Source organism: Piliocolobus tephrosceles, chromosome 1, assembly GCF_002776525.5.
Source record: "Piliocolobus tephrosceles isolate RC106 chromosome 1, ASM277652v3, whole genome shotgun sequence".
NCBI classification, from domain to species: Eukaryota; Metazoa; Chordata; class Mammalia; order Primates; family Cercopithecidae; genus Piliocolobus; species Piliocolobus tephrosceles.
In genome coordinates, this window is record NC_045434.1 from 173,870,507 (window position 1) to 173,883,515 (window position 13,009).

The 13,009-nt window shown below is 38.5% G+C and overlaps 1 protein-coding gene across 8 annotated transcripts in view; it reads left to right on the forward strand.

The window, feature by feature from the left end:
* Positions 1-13,009, forward strand: part of SPATA6 (spermatogenesis associated 6) — a 186,516-nt gene that overhangs the window by 59,477 nt on the left and 114,030 nt on the right. For 7 of the 8 annotated variants that reach the window (XM_023187716.1, XM_023187715.1, XM_023187718.1 and 4 more), the window contains exons 4-5: positions 6,770-6,811; positions 8,343-8,467. In XM_023187716.1, coding sequence (XP_023043484.1) covers positions 6,770-6,811; positions 8,343-8,467 — 167 coding nt within the window. Of the gene's footprint in view, positions 1-6,769; positions 6,812-7,020; positions 7,077-8,326; positions 8,468-13,009 lie in introns of those variants that run through there. The other variant, XM_023187719.1, reaches the window with a different exon arrangement.

A 13,009-nucleotide genomic window follows, 5' to 3' on the forward strand; every position in this document is an offset into this window, starting at 1 on the left:
GAAAAAATCAAGCCATGTTTTTCTCTATTCTCTTTTACCACAACAATCATTAACACAGAAGAAGACGTCTGTGACCAAAGTGGTAGGGGTTCTCCCCACCACCAAGCAAGCAATAAACTTCTTCAGCAGATACCAACTGGGTGTCCTCCAATTTAATTTTGACCCTTTCTACTTGGAGATAGTGTCAGATCCCACAGATTGAGGGGTTTAGTCCCTCATATCCTGCAGCCCCTACAGACACCAGGCCCAATTCCAGGCTGGAACTTCCTCCTGACTGGCTTGAAGTTGGGGTTTCCACGACCCCCTCTTTGACTAATTTGCTAGAGCAGCTTACGAAGCTCAGAGGAATGCTTAAACCTATGTTTACCAGTTTATTATAAAGGCTATTACAAAGAATATGGATGAAGAGATATATAGCATGAGGTTTAGTAGAAGGGGCACGGAGCTTCCATCCCTCCCTGGATGAGCCACCCTCCAGGAACATCCACATGTTAGCTATTCAGAAACAGTCTTCTTGGGTTTTTATAGAGGCATCATGACATAGGCATGATTGTTTAAACTATTGGCCATTGGTGATCAACTTGACCCTCCACCCCTCTCCCCTCCTAGAGTTTGTGGGGGTTGCTGCAAGTCCCAACACTAATCATGCTCTTGTCTTTCCAGTGACCAGCCCCATCCTGAAGCTGTCAGTCAACATTGGCATACAAAAAGACAGTATTTTGGAGGGGGATGAAGACCAAATATATATTTCATAGTATCAGATTGATAGATTCTCATGACCTTGAAATCGGTACCATCATAAATTGCTTCTCAGTACTACCTTGGACTCCTTTTACTTCTTGGAAAACTTTCTCTTTAATTTCTATCATTGATACTCTAAAAATATTCATTTATCTTAACAGGTGTCCCCTTGTTTAAACTCTAGTATTCTTAAGATGAAGAGATGATTACTTCCCATTTCACTGACCAAAATTGAGGTAATAGTAGTGATGTGCCTCAGTTTATTGCACTCTGTCCTAAAAGTAACCTACACTCTTACCCGTACTTATCTTTGCCCAGTCTTACAGGATGAAGTTTTTCTGTTCTGTTCAGTTACTCTGTTTACGGGTCTTCTTTATCTCCTCATGCCATCTCTAGGAGCTTGTTCATTAGATGTATCCTGTAAGCCCCATTTCCTTAGTGTCTTTCTTGTCGCTGCTTTCTTACCCTATATAAACATGTTGTACTTTTCCACCCTAAAAAGAAATATTTCCTGTCTTCATCCTTGTCCCTCTCTAGCAACTGTCTTATTTCTTTATTCTACTTCTCATTCAGATACCACGTATATTTTGTAAATCACTATTTTCTAGTTCTAGTAGAGTTGTTAGTGAAAAGAAAACAAGTTTGAATACAGTAATACCTGAGCTCAGGAACTGTTATCTTTGATAACATTAGCCTTTAGTCTCTGTTTTTTATCTGTAAAATAGAGGTAGTACTTACCTAGTTAGGATTGTTTAAAGGGTTTGTTTGAAGCTAATAGAAGCTTAGTCTTGACACACAGAAGATACTGTTTAAATGGTAGTAAACACTGCTGTTTCGATTACTTGTAAGTTTTTTGTTTTTAAAATATTTTCTAGTTTGTAATCATGTTTTTCAAATAGTTGAGGTTGCAGAGTAATTGACTTCAGGAAAAATATAGTGTTAGTATATGTGGAAAATTAAGAAACTGAGCTTATCCTAAGATTATGTTTAACTCATTTGATTTCTTCTTCCCTTCCCTTTCCCTTTTCTCTTTCTCCTTCCCTTCCCCTTCCCTTCCTTCTCTCTCCTTTTCCTTCCTTCCTCCCTCGCCTTCCCTTCTCCTCCCCCGCTCCCCTCCTCTCTATCTTCCTCCCTCCCTCCCTCCCTCCCTCCCTCCCTCCCTTCCTCCCTCCCTCCCTCTCTTGCTTTCTTGCTTTTTTCCAGGTCTGGTTTTGTTGCCCAGGCTGGAGTGCAGTGGCAGTCTCAGCTCACTGTGACCTCTGCCTCCCAGGCTCAAGTGATCTACCTCAGCCTCCCAAGTACCTGGGACCACAGGCACATGCCACCAGACAGCTAATTTTTTGTATATATATATATATTTTTTTTGTAGGGATGGGTTCTTGCCATGTTGCCCAGGCTGGTCTTGAACTCCTGGGCTCAAGCGACCCTCCCGGCTTGGCTTCCCAAAGTACTGGGATTATAGGAGTGAGCTACCACGCCCAGGAATTCTTTTGATTTCTAATGAAATTTTATCGTATGCTCAGGTATTTTCTAGAAGACAGGATTTTGCTTTGTGCTTAATCATTATAATTATTGTAAGGTCAGTCAAGTTTCATAGAAGCCAAACTCATATTAGTACCACTTCAGCATTTTCCCTTTTTTGTTCTTCCATTTATTGATAATGAGATTAGAAGAAGCATGATGTATTCATAGGATATATTGTGTTATTTGAGGGGTGAAGAAAAGTCTTTTTAAGCAAAAGTTGCTTATCCAGTGACCTATGATAATAACTAAGATTAGTTTAAATATTTTTAAATTACCTGTACAGACACAATTACTATAAGAGAATATAGAGGATTAAGAAATGCATAAAATACAGACCCTTTGTTTAAAAGAACATTAATTGCAATAAAAGAAGAATCAGGTATGTAACTATATAATCAGGATCCTTCCATAGGTGTCCTGGCTTTGAGGAGGTCAGACAACTATTGTATGAATCATTCACTTGGATGTTGATATTGCTGAAAATTATGACAAGTCTTAAGTTTGAGAGGAAGATTAGCCAGTTAGATCTTCAATGAAAAAGTGGTAGTGGCCATGAGTTTACGAGATTGCAATGAGAAAGGGTAAACAGTTGACAAAACCATATGGCATGAGATTTAAAAGGAGATGATTAATTTCATGGTAAGAGTCTATTGCTTCTACTTCTGTCTTTGTAAAACCTTTAAAAAAATTTTTAATGATAAAATTAGTATTGTTCAATGTATGAAAGGTAGGAAATATGTAGATATTCTGAAAAATTTAAACATTTATGTGATTAACATTTTGAGTGAGGAATTTGAACATTTTAATAAATCTTATGGAAAAATCAGCATAGAACTTTATAACAACAACAACAAAACAGTGTATTGAGAACTTTCATGGTGATATGTTTAGAGCACACACACACATATAATTTTGTCCAATTGAAAACATTTTAAAAACCTTTGTATTAGACAAATACTCATAAAGACACAAAAGTAGACAAAAGAGAATAATGAAACCCCCTATGTACTCAAAACTTAGTTCCATAATTATTAACACATGGCTAATGTTTTTTTTATCTGTATCTCCTTACTTCATCGCCTATTTTCAGATTATTTTGAAGCAAACTTCAGACATCATATCCTTTTATCTGTGGATATGGACATCTAAACTATAGGAACAGTACTATATCACATCTAAAAATGAACACTTTCTTATCAAATATCCACCCAGTTTACATTTCTCTGGTTTTTGTTTTGTTTTGTTTTTTGTTTTTGAGATGGAGTCTCAGTCTGTCTGTCGCCCAGGCTGGAGTGCAGTGGTGAGATCTCAGGTCACTGCAACCTCCACCTCCCATGTTCAAGCAATTCTGCTTCAGCCTCCCAAGTAGCTGGGATTACAGGCATGCACCACCAAGCCTGGCTATTTTTTTTTTTTTTTTTTTTTTTTTTTTTTTTGGCAGAGTCTTGCTCCTTCACCCAGGCTGGAGTGTGGGGGTATGATTTTGGTTTACTGCCACCTCCACCTCCCTGGCTCAAGTGATCCTCCTACCTCAGCCTCCTGAGTAGCTGGGACTGGAGGTGTGTGCCACTATGCTCTGCTAATTTTTGTATTTTCTGTAGAGACAGAGTTTCGCTGTGTTGCCCAGGCTGGTTTTGAACTCCTGAGCTCAAGCAATCCACATTCCTCAGACTCCCAAAGTGCTGGGATTACAGGTGTGAGCCACCGTGCCTGGCACAAGAGTTTTCTTTTGTCTTTGAGTTTCTGAAGTTTGAATATGATATGCCTAGGGATATTTTGGGGGGGCATTTATTCTGCTTGCTGTTCCCTGACCTTCCTGTATTTTGGTTTGGCATCTGACACTAATTTAAGGAAATTTGTTGTCATTATTGCTTCAGGCACTTTTGTGTGTGTGTGTGTTTTTTTTTTCCCCCAGTTCTTCTTTTTCTGATATTCTCATCATGCATATTTATAACTTTTGTTGTCATCTCAGAGGTCTTGGATATTTTTGTTGTGTTTTTTTTTTCAGTCTTTTTTTTTCTGTTTGCTTTTTAGTTTTGGAAGTTTTTGTTGTGATATCTTTAAGCTTTAAGATTCTTTCTTCAGCCATGTCCCATCTAATAGTGAGTTCCTCAAAGGCATTGTTCATTTCCATTACAGTGTTTTCAATCTATAGTATTTCTTTTTTATTTGTGAAAGTTGTCAGAATCAAAATCAAGTCATCTGTGTTAAAAACAAAAGCAAAAACAAAAAACATCAAAAAAACACCTGACAAATAGAATGGGGAAAGACTATGAGGGGAGGATTGTCACACTTGTATGCCTGATAACAAAACTATCATAAAAGACTCTACAAAAATCTAAGTCTTACACAAAGGCCATTGCAACCTAACCCAAAAAATACTTGCATGAGCACATCTGCCCAGCAACTTCCTGTCCAACCTTGGACTGTCATCACCCTTGTTATTGATACTTGTAGCCAAGACTAATCATTTCAAAACAATTATGTAATTTTCCTCACATTCCCTTTAAAATCCTTTGTCTGCCTTTGCCTCCCTGGATGCACATATAGTTTACTATGGCACCTGTATTCCCATTTCAATGCCCTATTCCTGAATAAATATTATTTTCTTTAAAGAGCCTCTTGCTGTTTATTTAGGTTGGCAGTTTTTTTCTTAGAATTTCCGTCTCTTTCTGCTTATATTATCCAGCTGTTGGTGCATGTTGTTTCCTTTTTCCATTAGATCCCATGGCGTGTTACAGTTTTTCAAAATTCATGATACAGTAATTCCAACATTCCTGTCATATCTGACTCTGGGTCTGATGCTTGTTCAGTCTCTTCAAACTGTTTTTTTTTTTTTTTTTGCTGTTTAGTATGCCTTATGTAAGTATTTGTACTTAGTATGTACTTATTTGCTGAAAGCTATACTGAGTGAATGAAACTGTGGTAAAGAGCTTTTAGTAATGTATCGGTAAAGTGTGAGGAGACGGAGGTGTTCTACAGTCTTATGATCAGGTCACAGTCTTTTGGTGAGCCTGTGCCCCTAAATTGTGACCTTCACCGGTGCTTCTGATTTTCCCGTCTTAGTTTGGACAGGATGGCTGGAAGGAGAGGCAGTGAGTTTTTCCCTTCCCCTGTGTGGAATGCTAGATATGGTTGGAGTTGGGCATTTCCCTTCTCCCACGTGGAAGGCTAGAGGGAGCTGGACTTGGGTTTTCTTCCCAGAAGTAGAACCCCAGACCTGGCTGGAGTATTTGAGTATTTACTTTCTCTCAGATAGGTTAGGCTCTGATATGAGCCCAGTTGATTAGGCTGTAGAAAAAGAATCCTGAGGTCAGGTCTTTTTAAGAATGGAATGCTCTGACATACTTCAAAACGGTTTCTTTTCTCTTCTCCCTGCTGGTGGAAATATGAGGGGATTTTTCTCCAGTATTTATAGTGAGGACCTAGTAGAACTCCAGGAAGTAAAACTTAACAAAAACTTGAGAGCCCAATGATTGGCTATCTCAGGAGTTTTATCTCTTGCACTTGTCCCCACTGAGCCTCCAGCAACTCTTCACTTAGAGTTCAGGCGACCCATGCAGAGTTTCACTAGTGATGCTGGAAGTGCGCTAAGGAAGTGGAGGAAAGTCATGACACTACAAGACAAAGTTGAATGGCTTGATATGTACCATACATAGAGGGCCGCAGCTGAGGTTGCATTCCATTTCAAACAGACAATTTATCTTGTAAGCAGACAATATAAACTTATGGTATCAATAAATATGGTACCATAAATGTGTTTTCTCATCCTTAGGATTTTCTTAATAACATTTTCTTTTCTCTAGCTTACTTTATTGAAAGAATACAGTATATAATACATATAGCATAAAATATATGCTAATCAACTATGTTCCTAGTAACGCTTCTGGTCAACAGTAGGCTATGAAGATTTTGGGAAGGAAAAAATTATACATGGATTTTTAATGAGGCATGTGTTGGTGCCCCTAACGCTCAAGTTGTTCAAGAGTCAATGTACCTCACTGTACTCACCACTCTACTTAAGAAATAGACATAATTTATATTTATAAAAGTATACATTAGGCTGGGCACGGTGGCTCACACCTGTAATCCCAGCACTTTGGAAGGCTGAGGTGGGTGGATCACAAGGTCAGGAGATTGAGACTATCCTGGCCAACATGGTGAAACCCTGTCTCTACTGAAATACAAAAAAAAAAAAAAAAAGGTAGCCAGGTGTGGTTGGTGGTGCGTGTCTGTAGTCCCAGCTACTTAGGAGGCTGAGGCAAGGGAATTGCTTGAGTCCGGGAGGCGGAGGTTGCAGTGAACCAAGATTGTGCCACTGCACTCCAGCCTGGTGACAGAGCGAGACACTGTCTCTAAAAAAAAGATGTGTACATTATATATGAATACATAAGCATATATATAGTCTACCTAGTGATTACTTTGGCTTTTAGACACTCCCATGATAAATTAAGTAATTTTTTGTTATTAATTTATTTAAGGAAATTTTTCTTTAAACTTTTAGATGATACAGCAGTGTTCGAGTTGATACAGCTAGTTCCACCAGGTAATATATATTTATGTAATATATATAATATAATATATCATAAAGTGATGTAATATATGATATAATGTATTACATATTGATTATACTATATTATTTGATAAGGATATAATATAGTGTATTATATACTGATACAGTAAATTGACTTGGGAACTCATGTCAGTGACATGTTTTTTTACTTTAAAATCTCATCTTTCCAGGCCGGGCACGGTGGCTCATGCCTGTAATCCCAGCACTTTGGGAGGCTGAGGCAGGCGGATCACCCGAGGTCAGGAGTTCGAGAGCAGTCTCACCAACATGGTGAAACCCCGTCTCTACTAAAAATACAAAAATTATCTGGGTGTGGTGGTGGGCATCTGTAATCCCAACTACTCGGGAGGCTGAGAGAGGAGAATCACTTGAACCTGGGAGGCAGAGTTTGCATTGAGCCAGGATCATGCCATTACACTCCAGCCTGGGTGACAGAGTGAGACTCTCTCAAAAAAAAAAAAAAAAAAAAAATCTCATCTTTCCTCCTCTTCCCAAGTTAAGAACAGTGTAAAGTTTCTATTGTTGATCTACTATGTGTAAAATGTCAGTAGACCAAAATAATATATACAGAAAGATTGTCATAAATGTCACTTTAATACATTATTCTAAAATTGAATAGTAGTAATTGAAAATGGAAAATAACTTATCATTCTAAAATATTTTGTGACAGTCATAAAAACTGACTTTAAGTTTTTGTGATTTTTCTAAAACTGTATATTTTTATTGATAAAATAGTTAATTATCATTGTTTTTGTGTGTTGCCTATTATTAGGGAAGGGAAGAGAATAAAACCTTACTGACGTAGTAATGTTACAGTTCCCTGGAGAAGGCAGAGTTAAAATATAGAGGATAGTTTCATTTCATTTCTGATATTGATTTCTGTGATTATAGATGACATCTATATTAATCAAATTTTTTTAATGTGAAAAATGGAGTGCTGGCTGGGTGTGGTGGCTCACGCTTGTAATCCCAGCACTTTGTGGGACCAAGGTGGGCAGATCACGAGGTCAGGAGATTGAGACCATCCTGGCCAACATGTTGAAACCCCGTCTCTACTAAAAATACATAGCTGGGCGTGGTGGTGCACGCCTGTAGTCCTAGCTACTCAGGAGGCTGAGGCAGGAGAATCACTTGAACCCAGGGTGGGGTGGAGGTTGCAGTGAGCTGAGATGGCGCCATTGCACTCCAGCCTGGGCAAAAAGACTGAAACTCCATCTCTAAATAAATAAATAAATAAATACAAACAAACAAACCAATGTGGAGATGGTAACTGACATATAAATGTTGGACCAACTTCATATTTTTGTAGTATGTTTCTGAAAAAGGAAAATGTGTTAATATTTTTAACATATCTTTATTTTAATTTTCCTTTCATAGAAAATAAACATGACCCAAAACAGGTATTTCAATAAGGCATCAGGCAGTAGATACATGATACTTGATGATTTTGCTTCTAAATAGAGTATTTTGTTATAATTTGAATCATAGGATATCTTTCTTGTAGTGGGTGAAACACTGTCTACATATGATGAAAATACACGGGATTTCATGTTTCCGGGTCCAAACCAAATGTCTGGACATCATGATTCAAACCGCCAGGTTACCATGAGGAGGATTTCTGGCCTTCGAGTAAGTGCTTGCAATTTTCTGAATCAGTTTTTGATGGAAAATCATTGTCAGAAACCACCGCATAGCGCTCGTCATCTTAAATGTGAAGAACAAATTCAAAGTGTAATTTAGTTTACTTCTTGTTTTATAGTTTAAATCTTAATTGTTTTAGATTTCAATGTTACTTAAACATATAAAGATATTTCTTTATAGCAATGTAAAAATGGACTAATACAGTAAATTGGTTACTTAAACATATTAAAATCTAAATGAAAATAATTTAATAAAAAAAGTGCCATTCAAAATTTTTAAAATTTTAATTGACATTCTTCAGATCTGTGTCATCCCCTTCTCTCCCCATCCCCATCCCATCTCTGTCTCTCTGTCTCTTTCTTCTCTTTATTTTTTTCTCTAAGAAATGATAACAAACATTTGAAAAGATACTCAAACTCATTAGTATTCAGAGAAATCCAAGTTAAAACAACCATATGATTTCATTTATATAGCTATAAGATTGGGAAAATTTAATAAATCTGATAAAAGTGAAAGAATTAGAATCTTTTATATGCTGCTATACCATGTGATATGGTTAGGCTCTGTGTCCCCACCCAAATCTCATATTGAATTTTAATCCCTGTAATCCTCTTGTGTCAAGGGTGGGACCTAGTGAGAGGTGATTGGATCATGGGGGTGGTTTCCCTCATGCTGTTCTCATGATAGCAAATGAGTTCTCACGAAATCTGATAGTTTTATAAGTGTTTGACATTTCCTGCGGCACATACATTTTCTCTCTCACCTGCTGCCATGTAAGATGATGTGCCTCTTCCCCTTCCACCATGATTGTAAGTTTCCTGAGGCCTTCCCAGTCATGCAAAACTGTGAGTCAGTTAAACCTCTTTCCTTATAAATTACCCAGTCTCAGATATTTCTTGATAGCAATATGACAATGGATTAATAGAGTAGATTGGTACCGAGGTAGTGGGACATTGCTATAAGATACCTGAGAATGTGGAAGTGAATTTGGAACTGGGTAATGGGCAGATGGAGGAACAGTTTGGAGAGCTCAGAAGACAGGTAGATGTGGGAAAGTTTGGAACTTCCTAGAGACTTGTTGAATGGCTTTGACCAAAATGCTGTTAGTGATATAGACAATGAAGTCCAGACAGGGGTTGTCTCAGATGAAGATGAGAAATTTGTTGGGAACTGGAATAAGGGTGACTCTTTCTATGCTTTAGCAAAGAGACCGGCAGCATTTTGCCCCTGCTGTAGAGATTTGTGGAACTTTGAACTTGAGAGAGATGATTTAGGGTATCTGGTGGAAGAAATTTCTAAGCAGCAAAGCATTCAATAGGTGACTTGGGTGCTGTTAAAGGCATTCAGTTTCAAAAGGGAAATAGAACATAAAAGTTTGGAAAATTTGCAGCCTGACAATGGGATAGAAAAGAAAATTCGATTTTCTGAGTAGAAATTCAAGCCAGCTGTAGAAATTTGCACAAATAACAAGGAGCTGAATGTTAATCACCAAGACAATGGGGAAAATGTCTCCAGAGCATGTCAGAGACTTTTGTGGCAGCCCTTCCCATCACAGGCCTTGAGACCTAGGAGGAAAAAGTGGTTTTGTGGGCCAGGCCCAGGGTCCCTGTGCTGTGTGCAGCCTAGGGACTTGGTGCCCTGTGTCTCAGCCATTCCAGCCATGGCTGAAAGCAGTTAACATAGAGCTCGGGCCGTGGCTTTAGAGGGTGCAGGCCTTTAGAGGGTGGTGTTGAGCCTGTGAGTGCACAGAAATCAAGAATTGAGGTTTGGGAACTTCTGCTTAGATTTCAGAAGATGTGTGGAAACGCCTGGATGCCTAGGCAGGAATTTGCTGCAGGGGCAAGGTGCTCATGGAGAACCTCTGCTAGGGCAGCCTGGAAGGGAAATGTGGGGTCAGAGCCTCCACACAGAGTCCCTGGGGCACTGCCTAGAGGAGCTGTGAGAAGAGGGCCACCGTCCCCCAGATCCCAGAATGGTAGATCTACCGACAGCTTGCACCATGCACCTGGAAAAGCTGCAGACACTCAGTGCCAACCAGTACAGGCAGCCAATAGAGAGGCTGTACCCTGCAAAACCACGGGGCGGAGCTGCCCAAAACCATGGGAACCCACCTCTTATATCAGCAGGACCTGGATGTGAGATATGGAGTCAAAGGAGATCATTTTGGAGCTTTAAGATTTGATTGCCCTGCTGGATTTTGGACTTGCATGGGGCCTGTAGCCCCTTTGTTTTGGTCAATTTCTCCCATTCGGAATTGTTGTATTTAATCAATGCCTATACCCCCATTGTATCTAGGAAGTAACTAACTTGCTTTTGATTTTACAGGCTCATAAGTGGGAGGGACTTGCCTTGTCTCAATGAAACTTTGGACTGTGGCCTTTTGAGTTAATGCTGAAATGAGTTAAGACTTTGGGGGACTGTTGGGAAGGCATGATTGGTTTTGAAATGTGAAGATATGAGATTTGGGAGGGTCCAGGGACTGAATGATGTGGTGTGGTTCTGTGTCCCTACCCAGATCTCATCTTGCAGCTCCCATAATTCTCACGTGTTATGGGAGGGACCCAGTGGGAGGTGATTGAATCATGGGGATGGGTCTTTCCCATGCTGTCCTCATGATAGTGAATGGGTCTCATGAGATCTGATGGTTTAACAAACGGGAATTTCTCTGCACAAGCTCTCTCTTTGCCTGCCACCATCCATATAAGATGTGACTTGCTCCTCCCTACATTCCACCGTGTAGAACTGTAAGTCCAGTAAACTAAACCTCTTTCTTTTATAAGTTGCCCATTCTCAGGTATATCTTTATCAGTACCGTTAGAAATGAACTAATACAGTATCTGTCTTAAAGATGTATTATCTCTGATATACTAAGAGCCTTCTTAAGAATGTTTACCTGTTTGTTCATAATAGTGAAAAATGGAAATAATTGATATGTTAGTAGGAATTTAGATAGATTAGTTGTAAAACATTTATGTAATGGAAGTACATATTCATATACCTAAAATTAAAAGCTGCATCAAATGACAGCTTACTCTCTATCCTTTACTATAATTTCTTTCAAGTTCTGTGGATGATTTGCAAATATTTTATTGCTGAAAGTAAGTCTTCCATGCAGAGAAACTGAGAGAAGCCCATGCCATTTCAAAAGAGTTTAAGCAAAAATTGTCCAGCTTGAAATTATTTGGATAGACCTTTAAAACTAATTTTGTAAAATACTAGAGTAGTCTGAATAAGGAGAGTGTTGATATATGAACAAATATAGTGAACCTAAGTAGTATCTCCTATAGATTTATGATATGCCCTATTCCAAGAAAAAGCAGCTTCATCTTAATGAAAGTATAAAAGTTGACTAAATAGCAAGTCTATAAAACTATACTTTATTTGAGGATATTTCAATGTCCATTAGCGAGCTTCTGTACTATGAACGTCTTCAAAGAGTATTTCAAGATCTGTGTGGAAACATACTATGAACAAATAATCACATTTTAAAGTTGTGGTCTCTTTAATGTAATTTAAAATTCTGTATTATACCAATATGGTAATATAAACTCAAGAGTATGGAGCATTAACAGGGATTTACTTTTCATCATTTAATTTGAGTTACTTTTGCATTTATTTGGAAGATGATGGATTATTAAAACAAAAATATATAAAAATTAGGACTTTTAGGAATAGCAGTTTGAAGAGATTGAGAGTTCTTATAAAACTAGACAAAATTTTCACAAACAACAAATTCAGGATACTGGAAACTGACAAAGTAAGACAAATGAAGAAGTTTTCATGCTTGAAAAACTGCTAAAGCTTTGGGAAAAACTGGCGAGAGTACTAACATTCTTGCCTGGGGTGCTCTTATATTCTGTTTGGTAAGTGAGAACTAGAGTTTATCTATTCTGGAGCTAGGTGCAAAAATCAGCAGCTTAGCTACCAGGGGAACAGAATCAGTTTTGGGCAGTGGCACAAATAGTCTTTGCCAGCTAACTGTAGTGCATTCAGTTGGAGCAGATGAAGAAACCCCACAGCTTTGCTAGGCAGAGCTCTAACTGGGGCAAGGATTACCTGCCAGAAAGTTGACAGGGAGGTCCTGGGAGTAAGGTAACAATAAAGGGCTGAGATAAACTCTCCACCTATTCTTGGCTGACTGTGAAACTGCCTGTCAAGGGGAGACAGTGAAAGTCCAGCCAAAAGTGAAAGCCAAGGGAGACTGGAATCCTGGCTGCAATTTTGAATGATTTCCTGATCTACACACAGGTCATCAGTAGAGGGTAGGACTCCTGTGGGTTCATTGCATGACCACTTACCTATGCATATGCAGGTGAGATTCCTAGAAAGAATCAAAGAATAAAAATACATAGAACATATATAAACTGAACATCAAATTGGCAGTTCTAAATCTAGCCATATCTATCATTATATTTAAATACGAATAGGAAAAATGCTTCAATCAGTAGTTTGTTGCCCTGGCAGAAAACAGTGCACTCCTTCTGGGAATTCATGTGATTCTGTATAATCATCTGTAAGTCCCAGGCTATT